General features: G+C 47.6%; 2 protein-coding genes across 3 annotated transcripts; both read right to left on the reverse strand.

Moving 5' to 3' along the window:
- Positions 1-1,560: 1,560 nt before the first annotated feature.
- Positions 1,561-5,579, reverse strand: KLK7 (kallikrein related peptidase 7). Of its 2 annotated transcripts, none has more exons than XM_045890461.2 (5): positions 5,507-5,579; positions 4,891-5,044; positions 4,528-4,775; positions 4,187-4,323; positions 1,561-2,016 (listed from the first exon to the last, which is right to left on the reverse strand). In XM_045890461.2, the coding sequence occupies exons 1-5, from the start codon at positions 5,577-5,579 to the stop codon at positions 1,861-1,863; spliced, it is 768 nt and encodes a 255-aa protein (XP_045746417.1). In that variant the 3' UTR covers positions 1,561-1,860. The 2 variants fall into 2 exon arrangements, with proteins under 2 accessions (XP_045746417.1, XP_064437943.1); XM_064581873.1 differs by having other exon boundaries at positions 5,501-5,579.
- Positions 5,580-14,434: 8,855 nt separating this feature from the next.
- KLK8 (kallikrein related peptidase 8) lies at positions 14,435-19,641 on the reverse strand. The gene is made up of 5 exons (XM_045890462.2): positions 19,517-19,641; positions 18,825-19,008; positions 18,432-18,691; positions 15,800-15,933; positions 14,435-14,590 (listed from the first exon to the last, which is right to left on the reverse strand). Exons 1-5 carry the CDS (start codon positions 19,548-19,550, stop codon positions 14,435-14,437), a joined length of 768 nt encoding a protein of 255 aa, XP_045746418.2. The 5' UTR covers positions 19,551-19,641.
- Between the last annotated feature and the right edge of the window lie 5 nt (positions 19,642-19,646).

A 19,646-nucleotide genomic window follows, 5' to 3' on the forward strand; every position in this document is an offset into this window, starting at 1 on the left:
AGAGAAAGGAAGTTATTTTTAAAAATCCAGCAAAAGTGCTATCCCAAGTCATTACAAACCAACCCACCTCCAGACTTGTAGGAAAGGCCAGGTGTCTCCAGGCTGATTTAGTACAATTGCAACGTTTCATTACTTTTTCAAACTTTAGATGAATATTGATTTGAGGTTGCTTGCTGGGGGGAGGGGAAGTTGATGGATCTTCATGGAGACTGGTGGCCAAAAACCCTTGACATTCCTTAGACTTGACACTGATCTAGAGGCAGGAAGGGTCAGGGGTCTGGACACCTGAGTCTGAGGGGGGAGGTGCTGGAAGCAGGGACATTAGGTCTGAGGGAGGAGGGCCTGGGGGTCTAGACTCCTGTGTTTTGTGCCAGGAAGGGGCTTTGTCTCCTGGAGTTGGCGGCTGCAGGATTTCTGCAATATGGGGAGGGGTGGAGGAGTGGGGGGCTAGGAGAGACTTGCTAGGGAGATAAGATGAGAAGAGGAAGGATCTGGAGGACACTGGTTGAGAATTCTGGGGGAGAAACTAGAAAGACAGGCAAGAGGGTGAGCTCTGGGCTGGAGAGAATCCCTCTGTCAGCAGCGTCTGAGGTGTGACTGCCCAGGGAACCTTTGATGGCAGGAGGCCAAGGGCATAGCCAGGCTTTGAGTCACAGGGGACTCCTCCCTCCTCCCTTCCAGAGGTCCCTTCCCTTCCTTCTTTGAGAATAGGAGCCCACCAACCCAGATTCCCACCCCCCTCTTCCTCTAGCACCCAAGATGCTGTTTTCTCACTCTGGGTGGGCTCCTGTGGGACCCTGGTGTCCCATCCACCTGCCATCTCTATCCTTCCTGAAAATACCCCTCTCTCCTGGTTTTGCCACCTGTGAAATACTCAGGAACAGTTTCATATCCCTTTCCACCCCAATGAAACAGGCTTATTCTCTCCTCCCTCCGCCCTTCCTTCTTCCCTGTCCAACCTTCTCTTCCTCTCTACCCAATTTATAGATGAAGAAAACTGAAATCTGGGGAATGGATAGAAACAGGTCACTAAGCAGGAGGCAGGGTGAGGGCTCAAAATCGGATGTCTCTCCCTCTCTTAAGGGTTCCTCCTCCCCAGCCTCAGATCTTCAGAGCTTTTCCACCTTCGTTTTCAAGTTACAAAAGTGCACGTCTACAGAAACATAAATGGAAGGAGGCACCCCACAACTACCACTGCATGAGTTAGTATATCTTTTCAGATTTTATTCTGTAAACATTTCATTTTACACAGCTAGATTCACACACCCATTTGTATCTTTTTTCTTGTTCCATCATATAACACATTCTTGCATAACACTAACAATTCTGCAAAGTTATTATCCTTAACAGCTTCCTAATATCCCTGTCCCAAACAAGCCTATTGTTTACATAAACAATCCACTAATTTGGGACATGTTCAGTGTTTCCACTGTTTTGCTATGATAAATAATGTGATGAATTAAAACCTTGCTCTGCACTTTGAATTTTTTAATTTTTTATTTATTTATTTATTTTTTGAGTAGTATCTTCCTCAAGTAGAATCACAGGGTCAACGACCTGGTAAGTAAGGGTCTCAATCCACCATGCCAAACTGCCTTCCATAAAAATGGCATGATTTACAATTCCACAGGCTGAGAGTGCTGGTCTCACTGTGTCTTTACCAGCACTGAGGTTTTTGTGTTTCATGCTGGTTTTAGGTCTTTGCTAACTTGATTGGTTTACATATGTGGTGTATTGTTGAGGTTTTAATACGTCTTTGAGGAAAGGTAAAGTCAAATATGACTACAGTTCATCACGTCCTTATTTCTCTGAATTTCTTGTTGAGGGCGTATGGATGGAGAGATGGGAAGTATGCAGAGATTAGCAATTCTTTCTCATGGTCTCATTTATCCATTTGACGTACTTGCAGACTTGGGTGTAGACACCTGGGTCATTGGGTTGGCCACAAGGGAAAGTTCCCCAGGACACCAGGCCTTGCAGGGTACCTTTGCACATCAGTGGTCCCCCTGAGTCACCCTGGAGAAGAAAGAGCAGATAAGCTTCCGTTTCCGAGCAACCACCACTCACTGGACGTGTCCACGTCTGCAATTATCAAGTCTTTGTCCTGTCACACCGAAGACTTCTACCCTGGCCAATGGGAGAGACTCATGGTCTCTGGGCACCAATAGGAGAACAGGAGTTAGTGTTGTCATGGCGAGAACAAACCAGTTCTCTGAAGACATTGGCTTGAGTCCCGGCCAATGGGACCAATCACTGGGAAGGGGGTGGAGCTTCCAGGGGGTCGGAGCCCCATTTACTTTCCACCTTTAGGGACTCTGCGCCAAGCCAGAGGGAGAAGGAGCATTATCTCCAGAACATGTCCCCCTTGAGCATGAAAGGGGGACAAGGTGGCCCTGGAAAGCAGGGGCAGGACAGGTGACATAATTCAAAAACCACAGTGCAAAATGAATATGCGGCCCCTTTTTTCAAAAATTATTAAGAGATTCAAGACAGCAACAGAAGTGCATTAAATCACTTGTGTGGGACTCTCTGAGTATGAAGCCCTGTGCCACTGCACAGCTTGCATATTCATGAAGCCAGCCCTCACTAGGGAGAAAGGGGACCCCTGCCGCCCATTCTCTAGGACATACATCCCTGTCCATCCCCCTCATCTCTAACACACACCACCCCACCTCCCCTGAAAGCTGAGGGTGCAGATGTGAGCAAAGAGAGTGGGGTACTGAAAGAAGGGTGGAGAGGAGAAGGCAGAAGGAGGAGGGGGATGGAGAAGCAGAAATGTAGGCGGTGGGGAAGGAGCAGAGATGGACACAGGTGGAGACGGGATCAGAGAGAGAGAGAGAGAGAGAGAGAGAGAGAGAGAGGGAGAGAGATCCCACACAGAGGAAGACAATGTCATTCAGATACAGAGAGGAGTTTAAAAGGATGAGGAAGGGCGGGGCGCCTGGGTGGTTCAGTCGGTTAAGCGACTGCCTTCGGCTTGGGTCATGATCCCAGGGTCCTGGGATCAAGCCCCGCATCGGGCTCCCTGCTCCGCGGGAAGCCTGCTTCTCCCTCTCCCGCTCCCCCTGCCTGTGTTCCTGCTCTCGCTGTGACTCTCTGACAAATAAATAAATAAAATCTTAAAAAAAAAAAAAAAAAGATGAGAAAGGGGGAACAAAGAGGAGGGGGAGAGATAGTTCTTTCCCTAAAACCAGGACTGGGATGAGGTGGAGGAGACAGCTCCTGCAACAAAGTCTCAATAATTGCAATAAATAATATTTCAATGCAATGCTTGAAAAAAAAATCAAATTCAGTATGAAAAAGTCCATGATGAGCACAGTACCCCAACCTTAGATAAAGACAGCGTCAGTATAGTGCTGGGTTGCACCATTACTGTAGCCCGAAGCAAATGAACGATTCAGTAAGACTGATGGCTCTTTATCCAAAATTCTGATATATTGTTCATCATGGGCTTTTTGCATGGATTTTAATTTTTTTTTTTTTAAAGATTTTATTTGGGGCGCCTGGGTGGCTCAGTTGGTTAAGCGACTGCCTTCGGCTCAGGTCATGATCCTGGAGTCCCGGGATCAAGTCCCGCATCGGGGTCCCTGTTCGGCGGGGGGTCTGCTTCCCCCTCTGCCCTCTCCCTCTCAGGCTCTCTCTCTCTCTCAAATAAATAAATAAAATCTAAAAAAAAAAAAGATTTTATTTATTTATTTGAGACAGAGAATGAGATAGAGCATGAGAGGGTCAGAGGGAGAAGCAGACTCCCTGCCGAGCAGGGAGCCCGATGCGGGACTCGATCCCGGGACTCCAGGATCATGACCTGAGCCGAAGGCAGTCGCTTAACCGACTGAGCCACCCAGGCGCCCCATGCATGGATTTTAATTTTTAAAAATGTTGCATTAGTAGAATATGATTTATCCTGGCAACCACTTGAAGTGTGGGCTGGAAGCCAGGGCCTTACTCATCTGCCTGTCCCAACCCCATCTTTTCCACCGCCATTCTGCCCCATCCCAGGGCCATGCCAGCCTCCTGGGCTCCCACTACTGCCCCAGACAGAGAGCAGGGTAGAGAGAGCTAGGAAAACAGGCCTTGGGGTGGGGTGGGGGTACAAGGGAAATGCTCAGCACCAAGGTCAGGTGCACAGATTTCTGGACGGAAGGAAAGACAGGGGATCCAGGGCTGGGGATGGGTGGACTCTCACATTGCAGGCGTTGGTCTTGGAGTTGGGGATGCCAGCACACAGCATGGATTCTCCCAGTAGGTCCTTGTAAATCTTCTTGCAATCCTGGGAGGAGATGAGCTTGACATCCGTGCACATGAGCTCTGATGGAAAGGTCACTGGTGGGGAGAGGGGAGGTCAGTCAGAGGCCTGGGCCTGCGGCCCCCTGAGTGCTAATGGAGAGAGGAAGAGCCTTGGACCCTGAAGGAAGAGGGGACTGGAGGCTCAACACTCAAGTCATGAAATGGGGCCTGACTCCTGGTCTCCAGGGTCTGAGGGATGAGTTGGGAGCCAGGGCCCTTGGGTCCCGGAGGCAGCCTCACCATCAGGGCTGGTGGTGGTGCCCCAGCCAGAAACGGTGCATGTGGTCCCAGGGGGTTCACAGCGGGAGGGCAGCTTGACTTTCCTCACACTCGATGATAGCCTGGCTCGTCTACTTAGCTTCACAAGCATGAGGTCATTAACGTGGGTCTGAGTGGAGTACCCAGGGTGGCGGAATGACCTTGTGGCCCGGATCTTCTGAGCTCTGTTATCACCCAGCTGATGACTGCCCATGTGCACGTTGTATTCACTGGGAGAATAGAGTGACATTCAGAGAGAAACACTATGATTGGGAGAAGGGACAGGGACCTCGAGGGAGGGGGACAGAGACCCCGAGAGAGGGCTGCAGTGTCCCTGCCACGTACTTCATCATGCAGTGGGCAGCAGTGAGCACCCACTGTTCATTGAGCAGGACACCTCCACAGTGGAGCTGATTGCCTCTGAGCAGGGCCACCTGCCAGGGTTGGGAGCCTTTTGTACATGGGACTCCATCAATAATCTTCTCCCCACTCTTGTCACCTTGGGTTGGATAGAGACAAGGAAGAAAACATGGGTAGCATGCATTAAGGGGGCTGAAGAAGCAGCCGATGGATCTGGAGAGAAAGATGGAAAGAAACAGAGAGGCATGAGAAATGCAGAGGCAGAAAGAGGGAACAGTACAGAGAAAGCGGACGTGGAGATGGAGAGAGACAGAGGGAGCCTGCTCATAAACCCAGGAGGAACATCTTGTCTGGAGGCAACCACAGAAGCTGATGGGAGCAACACTGAGTGCAGGAGATGGCCCGGAGGGCACAGAGGCCCCAGGAGTCAGAAGGAAGCAGGAAGAAAGGGGACAGGAGGTAGAAGAGTCTTGTCTTCCATAGGAGGAAGCTGTAGCAGGGAGAGGGTTCTGACCCAGGAAATCCTTGGAAAGGGGGGGGGGGCAGCAGGGACAATGGGAGGCCCCAGGGGTGAGGTCAGACCTCCCAGTCCAGCCCTCACCTTCTTGGCCAGCAGATCCCAGGACTAAGGTCAGTAGTAGGATCTGCAGGGGCAAGAGAAGGGATCCTGCCATGGTGGCCTCTCTCAGCCTCTCCGGGGGCTGCCAGGCAAAGCAAGGGTCTCTTTTGCGGGGGGGCTAGGAAGGACAAAGAGTTTCAGGTAGCAGGAGTCCAAGTCCAGCCCCTCTTACATCAGGCCTAGAAGTCCAAATCCCCAGTTCTTCCCCTACTCAGACCCAGGAGGCCAGGCCTCCAGACCTCCCTTCCCCCTGGGGACTCAGGAATCTCAGCAATCTGTCCCATCCCTCCTCATCCGCAAGTCTAGATCTTCAGTTCTTTTTCCCCTAACAGACACCAAATTCCAGACCTCCAGTCCCTCATCTCTCACAACCAGGATTCCAGCCACCCCCCTCCCCTTAGAAGCAGGAGCCAGCTATCCAGCCAGCTTCATCCCCCACCCCAAATGAGGCCCCTTCTCACCGCCCGAGGGTCCGATGTGATCTCGGCTCCAGTCTCAGTTGGGAGCCAAGCGTGTCCAGCCCTGTGCAGGGCGGCCCTCTTATACCATCCCCGTCCCCACGCCCGCCCCAGCGGCCTGGGGTGCAGGCGGAGCCGGCTCTGAGACGCCCCCATCCTGCGTTCGCAGTTATCTCGAAGCCCTGAGGCAGCGAAAGCAATTGGCCGCACTCAGTTCTTTCTCCACCCTCCTTCTCCAGGCCAGGGTCGGGCGGTACCCAGCTAGTTGGCCCCGCCCATTCGGGCCCTCTGTCCTGGGGGCTGCTACAGATGAGACCTGGTGTTGGCTCTGAGGGGGGCCTCAGGAGGAGGAGCAAGGAACTGCAGAGCTCAGGGAATGTCCTCCTCTGGGGCCATTTTCTTGTCCTCATTCCCTCTCAGGGGTGGCCTACACCCTGTACCCTAATTCAGACCAGCCCGTCGGCATTTGTCCAGGCTGGATCCCAATGGTGTCTTTGAGCCTGAACCCACTCCCAGCCCTGATATAGGGATATGAATTAAAAAGAGAGTGCTTTCCCTAATCCCACCCTACTAAATGTTCACAATGGTCAATTTAGTCTGTGTTCTCGTATTATACACAGATTGCTGTCGTATTGTGTATTTATAACAAAGAACTCCATACTTAAGTATTACGTAATAGAACTTTTTTTCTCTGTAAAATAACTTGAACAATTTTTCTTCTTAGTGTATTTAGATAATTTCCTCTTCCTTCCTAAGGATTGCCTAGTATCCCATTCTATGGTTGAAACATGATTATGTAATGTGTTTCAATTTCGTGTATTTTGGGTAATTTTCATTATAAAAATGCTGGAATGAACTTCTTTGTACCTTTGTCTTTGCCCCTGTGTTTGTTCAAATATTCATGGAGCATCTACTCTGCCAGAAATTCTTCTGCTCCTGGGGCCACAGCAAGCAGTCAACAAAGCAGATAAAAATTCCTTCACAGAGGCTCTCCTACCGTGGAGACCATGAATACAAAAATAAGTACATAAAATATATTGTTTGTTAGGTGGTGGGAAGTGCCATGGAGAAAAATATAAGTGGGAAAAGGGATAGCGAGTTATTGGTTCTCTCCACTCTCAGAGATCCCTGGGGTGATTAATATTTGGAATGATGATTGGAAAGACTCCATGTGAAAGTAACATTTGAGCAAAATCTTGAAGGAGGTAGTGAATGGATCCATGTAACTACTTGTGGGTACTGAGTTCCAGGCAGAGCAAACAGGCAGGTGAATTAGGCAAGGGGTGTGACTAGAATGTTCTAACAGGGAAGACATTTTTGAGTGGAGCTGAATGAGTAAGGGAGACAACGCAGGCCACGAGATCAGAGACAAAACAGGACTCAAATGACATAGAGTCTTGAAGACCAATGTAGGACTTCAGCTTTCACTTTGAGTAAGATGGGACGTTGTCTGATTATTACTTGAAGGCAAATTCCTAAAAATGGAATTGACCCCAACTTCTAAATCAGATCTCCAAAATGTAATTGGTTCCTTAGCTATCCCAAATCTTATCTCAGTGCTGATCCAAACCCAATTCTACCTCCGTTCCATAATCTGACCCATAATAGGGGCTATTGTTTGCTCCTTCTGCCTTTCTATGAACACCCTAATCTTGCTTGGATAATCTTTTGTCCTTATCATGATGATAAGTTTTACTGCACCAAACACGAAACCCATATTCTGCTTGCCAGTGACTGGTTTAGAAATAGACATGAGAGACAATAAGGCGCGAGAGGAAGATCCCTGGGGCACTTCTGGAAAAGACTGTTTTGTTTACAAGAGACATCTGAAGAGTTCTCTTTTCTTCTGCCAGATGATGCCCCTGATGTAAATTATGGAACTGTGGCAGCCCTCCAGGAACTATGGAGCAAAGTGGCTGGCAGATCAAGCCGAAACAGTGAAGGTTGCCAAACGGAGAGATGGAGATAATTGGGGTCTTTGGTGAGGTCTCTGAGCTAGTGAATTACCCAACTATGGTGGCTATTCATCCTATGACTTCTTTGGATTTCCTATCTGATTCGGAGTATTTGGTTCCTAGAGCCAAAATCTTCCTTGCTAAGACCACAGGAGTTAAATTCAAATCTGATCCTAAACCATGAATCCAAACCCAATTCTAACTTAAATCTGTATCTTGAAGCTACAGTAATCAACAAACCACTCCCACCTCCAATCCAACTAGAGAACTACTCCCCCAGTTCCCCACCCACACTGTCTTTCAGATCCAATCCTTTATACACTTAAGAAATACATATTGAGCACCAGCTGTATACCAGGCTGGGCTAGATGCTGAGGATACAATGGTGTGCAAACCCAGAGTCCCTTCTCTAAAGGAGCTGACAGTCTAGGGTAAAAGAAAGATAAATAATTCATAAACAAATGTAAAATTACAAGCATCATGTGTGCTCTTGAGGAAAGGCACAAGGTATTAGAAAAACACTTCCTAGGGACTTGGACCCAGGAATTGACAATAGGCTGAGAGTTGAAAGAGCAATAAACATTAACTAGAACAAAATGGGAGCAGACTAGAGAGTATATCATTTAGAGGAAATAGCATGTATAAAGGTCCTGAAATGGGAGTTATGGTTGGAGTTCAGAGACTGAGGGTTGACTGGAACCCAGACGATGAAGAACATATGTCATGGCAAGTTTGACTTTATCCTGTGGATGATGGTGAACCACTTGGACTCTAGTCAGAAAAGTGACATAACAAGATTTGTAACTGCAAAATGTCACTCTACCTGCTATATGGAGGATGGATTTTAAGGGGATTTGGACCCATAAGAAGACCATTGCTATAGTCCAGATGAGAGATGACGGTGACTTAGATAAGGCTATTTAGGAGGTGGAGATAGCAGTAGGTGGATGGATCCAATATGTGCTTAGGAAAGAGAATCAACAGGCCTTGGAGATGGATTAAATGTAGGATGTGGTGAGGGAGTCAGATGTTAAGACTTCAAGGTCTCTTGCTCAATGGATGGTGGTGCCATTCATTGAGAAGCCCTGTTCAGATATGATCAAGTGCTTGTGAGAGGGTGAGAAAGATCTCAGTCTCTGGCTTCAAGCATAATTCTAACTCCAATCTTTACTGTGACACAGTTCTCAACACCAATCATGACACAAGCCCAAGTCTTAACCTGAAACCTCAACTCCTACCCAAACCTAACCCTCAACTCTGCTTTATCCTTATCCAATTCTAACTTATACCTCAACTTGGAATCTAGTTCCTGACCAAGTCCCTGATTCCAAATGTCAGCTCGAGCTACAACTCACACCTCAACCAACCTTAAACTTTGACCCAAAACCTGAATCCCTAAACATAAACCAAACTCAATCTTGACCCAAAACTGAATATCACTATAGCCTCAGTCCCAAGCCTGACCCATGCACAACTCAAACTATAGTGTCCATCCGAGACTATAGTAATATTCCGGAAGCCCACACTGACATCCCTATTAACTCATCCCCAACTCACCCCAATCCTAACACTCTGACTCCAGTTCCAGCTCTATCTCTTTTCCAACCCAATTTCTACCTGAAATTTCATATTCACTTCCGTGTCCGACTCTTTCCCCATCCCATCTTCATTTTCCTAACTCCACACACCACCTTGACCCTTTATTTCACACAAACTCTGAAATAAAGTCTACCAACAGACACCATACTAACATTGACCCCATACTGACTAAATTCAAGCTAAGTCCCCAAACGTTTTGAGACACGCTTACTCCCATCAAATCCAAAATGAGACCCCCAAACTCAGACTACTGATCCCACCAATTCCACAGGAGGACCCTGGCCTTGAGGGGTATCAACCTTCCTGACTTGGGCTCCCCAGTCAAGTAGAGGTAGACCCCAGTCCACTTGACTTCATATCCCCATGAGTCAGTAATCTGTATCTTTCCCTCTCAGCTTCCTAAGGAGAGGAATTTTAGCAAGACTTCCAATTTATCTACTGCCCAAATCTTTATCCCTGGATTCTCTCTTCATCCCCCTGCCTCATCAGCATTCTGTCAGAAAGAGGAAGGGAGCTACACTCCTCTGGAGCCCTGTTGTCCATTCTTACAAACCCAGAACATCTCCTCTGCTGTGCTCTGCATATCTGTCTTTCTGTGTTCTTAATTATTTAATCTGATTTTGTTGCTAAACATGTCTTCATGAGCAGAAGGAACGAATCGGTGTTCATTGGTGTTTTCTTTAACACCCAGCCCAGACCAGGGAACATAGGAGGTACTTAAATAAATACTAGTTTGCAAACCACTGTCATCCATGGATTTGCCAACCCTAGACTCAGTCTTTCCTTGATCCCTGCGCCAGTCAACCATGGGGTGTGAGCAAAAGAACTTGGCCTCACAAGTCAGACCAAACCAGGTGTGAATCCTAATTGCTTGATTTCAGGTAAGTGACTTAATTTTTCTAAGCTTCACTTTGCCCCTCTTTAAGTGGGGAGTGGGGCACCTGGGTGGCTCAGTTGGTTGGGTGTCTGCCTTTGGCTCAGGTCATGATCTTGGGGTCCTGGGGGCAAGCCCTGAGTCAGGCTCCCTGCTCAGTGGGGAGTCTGCTTCTTCCTCTCCCTCTGACACTCCTCCCCCCACTCATGCTCTCTCTCTCTCTAATAAATAAAATCTTAAAAAAAATAAAGTGAGGGAGAGAAAAATTTACTTCTCAAGGTAAATGGGAGGATAAAATAAAATTATGAAAAGAAAGTGGATGTACACATAGCATACACTGAGTTAGTATTAGCTCCCTTACCCCGTCATCCAGAATGGAGCAGCTTCCATTTCTTGTACACCTGCTTGGTGATGTGTCAGACATTTCTCAGAACTCATCTCTATTCCTCACATGGGTCCAAGTGAGGACTGTCTTCCCCACTATATAGATGAGAAAATGGAGTTTTAAGAGAGGTGAGATCCCTTGATCAAAGTCATATAGCTGAGGAGTCAGAAGAGGCAGAATTCAAATGCTGAGGATTGCCCATGGTATCACAGCTGTACAGACCCACACCCTGAGAAGAAAATTTTCCAGGGACACTGTCACACCCCCTTGAAGTCTCATACGGCTCAGAATGGACTTGGAACCCTATGGGCCTATTAATGATGCCTACCCTCACATTGGTGAGACTTCAAACCCCAGCCCTCCTGTGCCCTTTGTATTTAGTACCAGCACTTGTTCTGAAGTCCCACACAGATACCCAGCCTCATACTTCCCTCACCCTCAAACTTGTGTCCTGAACCACCTTCAGCTCATGATCACACCTGAGAACTGGCGTCTGGTTATCCTGTCAGCTGTGCCTTGCCCTGAGGGATCCTGGACACTGTGACCCTGGAACCTCCTGACTCAACCCCTTGGGTTCTGAAGGCCCATTGTTTCTGACTTCCTGGATTCCCTTCCCTCTTCTTTCAAGAACAGCTTCCCACTTCTTCTGGGAAGCTGCTCTTTCATTTCGCATAGTTCTGGTGAAAATGTCGATCATAGTACTCCAATCCCTCCCATCTGCCCACCCAACCACTGGGATTGATGCATGACCCAGGCCAAGCCAACAAGAGCATTGCCTCCTCCCTGACAACAAAGATTGATCCAAGGGGTGGGTCAGTTCAAACTGAACCAATCAGAGTTCTTCCCTGGGAGTAATATCAAGATGCCAGGAGAATGGAGATCTTTGTTTCTGCTTTGTTTGCTTAATTGGATAGGTCAGTAGCTGCTATGTTCCCTCCATCTGATAAAGCCTGTCTACAGAGGCTAGAATGAGATCCACAGAAGAAGGAAAGAGACAAGCAGAATGAGAAACAACTCACACACACCAAAAAGAAAATTAAAGGCAGAGAGAAGTAGGCAGAGTGACAGAAAGTGTCACAGAGAGAGAGAGAGAGCAAGAGCACGTGTGAGAGAGCTGATTGGCTTAAGTCACCATTTCAAGTACTTGAGACTCTGGTACCCATGTCACATCCTGACATCATGAACCATCCCCATAACCTTCCTAAGCACCTAAGCCAACCATCCCCTCTTGCATATAAGCCAGTTCTAACTGGGGCTCTGACATTGCTATCCAAAAGCTCCCTGACTAAGTAGATCCTTCCAGCTTTTGTCCATGCCTGGTGTTTTGATTTCCTCCCAGATTCCACAGTCCACGATCCTATTCCTGAATTTCTGGTTGACCTTGGACCAGTCTCTTCCCCCCTTGACCTCAGCCATGCCCCTCCTTAATACTATAAATCAATTTTCAAGTGTTGTTTTTTTTTTCCCCCATTGGGGACATTTAAATACCACCTGGATACTGGGTGATATTAAGGAATTATTACTAACTCTGTAAAGCCTTGATAATGTAAGGTGTTTATGTTTTAAAATAATCTATATTTTAGAGCTGGAGTTGGCAAACTTTTCTCAAAAAAGAGCCAAAGAGTGTATATTTTAGGCTTTGCAGACCATGAGATAAAATTGAGGATATTAGGGGCACCTGGGTGGTTCAGTCGTTAAGCGTCTGCCTTCGGCTCAGGTCATGATCCCAGGGTCCTGGGATCGAGCCCCGCATCAGGCTCCCTGCTTGGCGGGAGGCCTGCTTCTCCCTCTGTCACTCCCCCTGCTTGTGTTCCCTCTCTCGCTGTGTCTTTCTCTGTCAAATAAATAAATAAAATCTTTTAAAAAAATTGAGGATATTATATAAGTACTTACAACGAGAGAAAACTGGAAAATAAATTTCCAATTTTAATTGATGAAATCCAAAATACAGTAATAATCATTTGTTACCAATTTTTGTCATACAGGTCTATTAATGAGCAGAATGGAACTATTTTGGGGGGATAACATCTTGCTTAATTAGAGTTCAAAATTAACGCTCCCTGTCATCAAATCGAATAGTAAAAGCTATTTTTAGCTCTTGGGATTTGGCCCATTGGCTTTAGTTTGCCATACCCTTTTTTAGAAACATATGACAAAATATTTAAGAACAATAGGATGGTCACCATTAGTTTCAAAATACTCCAGCATTAGGGAAGTGTGTAGTATAGGTAAAAGGATTGGTTTTGATTGAGTTGGATGGTGGTATACGCGGGTTCCCATACTATTTTATGTATGTTTGAAATTGTTCATAATAAAAATTCTAAAACAATTCTTTAGACCAAGATGACCCTTGAGTATCACCTCCAAAAATGCATCCCCAGTTCCAGGAGTTTACTATCAAGCATGAAAGTCTTCATCAAGATGTCTGGTATTCTGGAGACTTTCACGGAGGACAGAGGTTGATGCATGAGAGGCCTCTTGGACACCCACACCACTTGTGGAGAACTGTCCCCCCCACAGCCCAGGATGGAGAGACACCTCCTGTCACGTGACTCTAAATAGCCACTGATTGGCTGGGACTGGTTACCTGAACAGAATGCAGTCAAACCATTGGCCATTCAGTAACCTATCATGTGGCCGGCTGAAGGAGGAAAGTTGACCTGGACCAATTGGATTCTCTTGCATGAGAATATAATCTGGGAAATCCTGGGACAGTGAAGCTGTTGGTGGTAGGTGAAAGTGAAGTTCAGAGGTTGTGAAGTAAGGAGAGAGATTGGAATAGCGCATGAGCGAGCCAACACTATGAAAATGCAGAGGCATGAAGGAAAGAAAGGCGTCAGAGAGTCAAATAAATGAGTTAGAAGGTTGGTAGCAAGAAAGGATTGAAACAGGTGAAGAGAGATGAGATAGAGGGGAGCCAGTGCCCATCCTGTTGCAATGTATTTATATCCTTACAGTAAGTACCCCCTCCACACACATCTTTCCCAAGACAACTTACATTAAGCCTCTGTTCTAATGAAAACTCCCCCAAATCTCTTTTTCTCCACACTTCAATTTGGACACATGCAATGAAGTGACTTATTCCCTTCTACCACAGCAGAAAAGCTCTAAGCTGTGAGAAAGATTTCTGTTTCTCCTCAGGAAAAAGAATCTGTCGCTAAGAGTTTTGCAGGCTGTCAATGTTCTATTTCTTCATCTGGGTGTTGGTTCCATAGATGCATATTTAAGCTGCTCACGTATTTCCTGTACCCTGCTCTACATATTTTATAATGGGGGAGGGGAATTCTCCTCTCAAAGCTTAGAAACACTTTACCTGCTCAGAAAAACGAAACAGAAGTTCTTTCAAATCTCTTTTTCAGGCCAGCCCATTGGATATTTGGAAATCCTTGTGTGGCTTCTCCCCTGAAATTAACCTCCCATTCCTCCAAGCCCTTCTAGAAAAAGGGGATCACTCCAGGCAGTGGTGATAGCCAAGAGTGGCCATGGGGATCCTGGTCTCTATAGACCTCCCATCAAGCCTCTCAGCAAGGCGCAGACCCCCATCCTTCCATCCCTCCCCACAGGGCCAAAGCACAGACAGGCAAGGAGCCAGGATGAGTTGTGAGTTTTATTGAAGAGCGTCCAAAGCTTGTCCTAGCATCAAACCCTGCTGCCTATGGTCTTCTTGATCCAGTCCAAGTAGCGGCAAATGTTGGTGTAGACACCAGGTCTCTCGGGCCGCCCACAGGGGTCCGATCCCCAGGATGTGATGCCCTGGAGAACACCACCACACACCAGTGGACCCCCGGAATCTTCCTGGATGGGGAGAGTAGAATACTTTCACCTAAGATGCCCTGCTGTACCCAGAAGTTGGTACTAGTCCTGTAGCATGATTGGTTCCCTCTAGCCAATAGGGATAAGAGCATTGTACCCTGGGGCCAGTGGTAAGAAAGAAGGGTGGGGCTACGTGTATAAGGACACAGACCGGATGTCCTAGGGCAATGGGGGAAATCCTGACCAAGGAGGGAAGAGAATGGTGTCTCAAAGGTCTAATCCAGGAAGAAGACAGTGAGGATTCCATGGAGGGAACTGAGCTGATGTCTCCATTCCCGATCAATGGTGAAAAGATCTTTGATTCCAGTTACCAAACATAGGAGGAAGGAGCAGAGTTCTTGTGGACACACACACACACACACACACACACACACACACGCGCGCGCGCGCACGCAAGGGACAAAGTCTTTTGGGAAGAGATCATGTCTCTATGGAACCAAAACCATTCCGAGAGATTAGATTTCAAGGGACGACACTGATGGAAATGACTTCATTCCTGGCCAATGGGGAAGAAAGCATTGAAGCATTGTCTTCAAGGACCAATCATTAGTAAAGGGGGTGAAGCTTCCATGAGGGGGGCAAACCTGGGGGAGCCCTGAGGCCCCAAATGCAGCCAATAAGAATGAGAGTGTTATACCTATGGCAAATCCCAAGATTTGTTATCTTGGGTATGGGGAGTTTGTCAAGGGACCATTAAAGTCAGTGGCACCATTCCCTACCCAGTTGGCAAGAGAGCATTGCTCCCCGAGGGACCAATCATAGGAGAAGGCAGCCGTGCTAAGGAACCCAGTCAGGTCCCAAAGAAAAGTGGCTGACTACCTAGTCAGTGGTAGAGTCAGCACAAAATCCCAAAACTATTGGTGAGGAAGGGAGCAGGGAGCTTGCATACCCTCTAGCCTCAGAGTCTTTTCCTCATGGACATCTCCTCTTACCCCCTTATCCCCTCCCCTCTCTGCACTCCATCCTGAAGACAAGGGTTCCCAGGAAAATGATAGCAACAATTCAATGTTCCTGAACGCTGTGCAGTGTGATCTGCAAATAGAGTGTGGTCTTCTCTGAGCCTGTTTCCCACTCTAGAGATAGGGGTAACCTCTCTGGGTACTAACTCTTTGAGGTCACTCTACTGCCAAGCCTCGAGCCTCTATGGGGGGTGAGGGACAAGGGAAGAAGGGAGTTTCAGAAGTAATTCACCTGGCATGAATCGGCCCCATTGCTGTCACCTGCACAAATCATAGCGTCTGTGATTTGCCCGCTGTAGACATCCTTACATTTCTTCTGGGGGAAGATTTCTACTTCTGCACAGTTGAGGGTGTCAGGAAAATTCTCTGAGGGGGCAGAGGTGGTAAGTTCCCAGAGAGAGCAACCATTTTCACCCTCAATCCCTGTCTGGATCTAATCTCCCTTCTGTACATCCATGGCTGCTCAGGAGAGTTTTCTGACACATTTCACAGGGCACATCACTTCTCACCACATTAAACAAAGCCATGGTCCCTGCTGTTTCCTTTCCAACATCTAGAGAAGGGATGTTGGGTCTACCTTCTGTTTCTTGTCCACTAATTTTCAAATTAAGGATCAGGTGACTGGAAGACATGGAGGTGCCCCCTTATGACACCTCTGACCTTGTCTCTCCAATTTTCCCAACCCCAGACCATCAGGTCCCCAATTTCAGCTAAATGCTACTTTTTCCAAAAGTCATCTCATCCTAGAAGCCTTCCCTGACCTAGAGACATCACCCCTCCATCACTCTGTATCCTCTTACTCTCCATATTTTATTATAGCACTTAACCCTGCCTAATAATTCATTTTATATGTATTTGTTTATCATCTATTTTCCCCACCTAGCATGCAACTCCATAGGATAGAAACTTCACACAGTAAAGCAGTTGGGGCATACCAGATGCTCACAAATAAATGTTGAATTAATGAGTAAAAGTGGAATTAATCATGTAATGTACACCACAGGGAATATAGTCAATAATATTGTTACAACTTTGTATGGTGACAGATGGTAATTAGACTTATTGTGGTGATCAGTTTGCAGTGTATACAAATGTCCAGTCATTGTATTTACACACAAAACTAATAGAATGTTGTGGCCAACTATACTTCAATAAAAAAAGAAAGAAAATGGAATTAATCTTTCTTATTAAACTTTGAGCAATTGACTTGAGGGGGAAAAACTTCTATCTGGGACCTCTATGTTCCAGAAGCTGTATACTTCACAATCTCATTGATTGTGAAAAGTCTGAATTCACAATAGCTTTTTGAAAGAGGTTTATGGGGACACCTGGGTGGCTCAGTCACTTAAGCATCTGACTTTCTGGTTTTGGCTCAGGTCATGGTCACAGGGCATGGAATAGAGCCCCACATTGGGCTCTGAGCTGAGTGTGGAGCCTGCTTGAGATTCTCTCTCTCCCTCTCCCTCTGCCTCTCCCCCCAAATAAATAGATAAATCTTAAAAAAAAAAAGGGATATGTTCATTTGTTCCATGCATTCATTCAACAAATATTTATCAAGCACCTACTGTGTACCAGGTACCATCCTGAGCACTGGGAACATACAATGAAGAAAAAAGATTTAACCTGAGCCCTTATGGAGCTTAAAAATCTATTATCTATTACCTAAAATCTATTATCTAATCTTAAAAATCCATCATTTTGCAGATGAGAAAAATGAGGCAAGAGATGGGAAGGGGCTTGCCCAGAGGAAAGAACAGAGCCATGGTTTGAACTGACCTGACTGATTCATGAGCAGGTGGGTTTCCACAGCATCCCATTGTCCCCTTAGAAGGAGTCAGACAGGCAGGGATCTGAATCCTGTCTTTGCTTGGAAAATCCTGGATTTTCTGGTGAATCGCATGCCTCTCTGAGCTGAGTCTCAATTCTCTCACTGTGAAGTAGGGTAAGGGTTGCCTGGACTCTGAAGTCCCAAAAGGAGGACTTCAACGGAGGTCCAGACTTTGGGTCCAGAGTGAGGAGGGAGCTGGAGACCTAGACAGTGAGTCTTGGGAGAGGAAGGGACTGGATTCCTGGGTGTGAAGGAAGAGAGTCTCTGGTGCCAGGAATCATGGACTCAAAAGGGAGAAGATGCTTAGGAGCGTGTTCTCTTGGGCCACTGAGGAGCCCATATATCCCAAGTCTGTTAAGAAAATTATAGAAAACCCTGGGCAATGAAAGATTTCATAACGTGGTGCTCTGCATGGGACGCCTGGGTGGCTCAGTCAGTTAAGGGTCTGCCTTCGGCTCAGGTCATGATCCCAGGGTCCTGAGATTGAGTCCCGAGTTGGGATCCCTGCTCAGTGAGGGGTCTCCTTCCCTCTCTCCCTCTGCTTCTCCCCCCTATGCTCTCTCTCTCAATCTCTCTCAAATAAATAAAATCTTAAAAAAAAAAAAAAAGAAAACAAAACATGGTACTCTCCACCGTGAAGGAGGCATGCATTCTTTTTTTTTTTTTTTTTTTTTTTTAAGCTGGGTGTGAAGCCCAAGTCGGGGCCTGAACTCAGGACCTTGAGATCAAGACCTGAACCAAGATCAAGACCTGAACTCAACCAATGGAGCCACCCAGGGGCCCCAAGGAGGCATGCATTCTTTATCCACTCATTCACCCATCCATTTTTTGGAGACCTGGTTTAACAATCTGCTATTTTGCTTTCTTTCTCCCACCAGTCCTGTTAATATTATGGCCTTCCAGGTTTCCAACATGGGCCACCTGTGAATCTCAACCTCACAATCACTGTCCCTTCTCTATCTCCTTCTGGAGGCAAAGCTTTGCCAATGGCTTGAGGTCCACTGGGCCAGCCAGCTCCTCCTCTCCCTCCTACTACCTCGGGGGCTGGTGACGGTGCCCCAGCCCGAGATGGTGCACTTCTGGCCAACTTCAGGACAGCGATCCGCCAGGTTGATGGGCTTCACTTTGGGCCCCAGGGATGCCCGACCACGTAGTCGGATGAGCATGAGATCATGGCTGTGGTCCTCATTGCTGCTGTTGTAGCAGGGGTGTGGGATGGACTGAGCCACAGCCATTTCTTGCTCTGAACGGTCCTTATTCTTCAGGCTGTGATCCCCCAGGCGTACTGTGTATTTCCTGTAATGGTGGAGAGTAATTTGGGACCCAGGCAGGAGTCTGGGAAGCCAGTCCCCTCCTCCCTCAGCCCTCCTCTTTCAGAGGCTCAGTCTCCAGCTCTCTTCTTTCCCCCTTCCCCCAGGCCCCAGCCCACCTCTGCCCCAGGCATCCACTCACTGTTTTTTTACAGTGGGCTGCTGTAAGGACCCCGTTGTCATCGATGAGGACACCCCCGCATAGCAGCTGGATGCCCTGGAACAAGGCTGTCTGCCAAGGCTGAGAATGGGCCTCACATTCCTGGCCGCCCAGCACCTTGGACTCCTGTGCCCTCACGTGTCCTGCAGCAGGAGGGAGAGAGTTTGGATCGTCACCCCCTGGGGCAGTGCAGAGGCCAGGAAAACCCATTGTGGGTTCAAAATGACATATGGCACATTCTCTGCCTGCCTCCTCACATGTCCACACTGAGAATGTGAGGCCCCCAGCTTGCACAGGCTGCCACACAGATGCCCACGTCCACTCATTAAAGCCCATGAGTCTCACCGAGTCACACACCCGAGCATGCTTCCACATGCTCCCACATGCGTCCACATGCCCTATATACTGTGTGTATCTGCACCCCTCAGCAAGCAGCCCTGCCGGCTTGGTGTACTCATGCAACATGCAGCATAAGCTGACACACTCCTACCCTCTGCTATGTGTGCATGCCTCCATCCACCCTCAGGAAAGCCCAAAGAAGTTCCCACATGTGATCGCATGTTTCACATCCCCCCCGCATGCTATCACAAGCACCTACCACGGCATTCCCACCCACGGCATTCCCACAGGCTCCCACCAGGCCCCCCTCACCTGCCCAGGCTTCCAACAGCAAGAACAGGAACATCCAGGTCCAGACTGCAGCAGGTGAGAGATGTCCCGTGGCGGGGTCTGGGAGACAGAGAAGGCAGGGCTGAGAAATGAAGAGGGAGGAGCCCTGAAT

The sequence above is a fragment of the Mirounga angustirostris genome, unplaced genomic scaffold (genome assembly GCF_029215605.1).
Source record: "Mirounga angustirostris isolate CCGP_5_RB_7025 unplaced genomic scaffold, mMirAng1.0.hap1 SCAF_16, whole genome shotgun sequence".
NCBI lineage: Eukaryota > Metazoa > Chordata > Mammalia > Carnivora > Phocidae > Mirounga > Mirounga angustirostris.

What these genes read in the sequence shown, in the direction of transcription:
- KLK7 (XM_064581873.1), bottom strand. Translation starts at nt 5,579, where the DNA reads ATGGCAGGATCCCTTCTCTTGCCCCTGCAGATCCTACTACTGACCTTA. An exon ending in CACCACCACCAGCCCTGATG is followed by an intron (nt 4,324 to 4,527) that starts GTGAGGCTGCCT and finishes TCTCCCCACCAG; the next exon opens with TGACCTTTCCATCAGAGCTC. An exon ending in CCAAGACCAACGCCTGCAAT is followed by an intron (nt 2,017 to 4,186) that starts GTGAGAGTCCAC and finishes TTTCTTCTCCAG; the next exon opens with GGTGACTCAGGGGGACCACT.
- KLK8 (XM_045890462.2), bottom strand. Translation starts at nt 19,550, where the DNA reads ATGTTCCTGTTCTTGCTGTTGGAAGCCTGGGCAG. An exon ending in AGTGGATGCCTGGGGCAGAG is followed by an intron (nt 18,692 to 18,824) that starts GTGGGCTGGGGC and finishes CCACCATTACAG; the next exon opens with GAAATACACAGTACGCCTGG. An exon ending in CACCGTCACCAGCCCCCGAG is followed by an intron (nt 15,934 to 18,431) that starts GTAGTAGGAGGG and finishes CTGCCCCCTCAG; the next exon opens with AGAATTTTCCTGACACCCTC.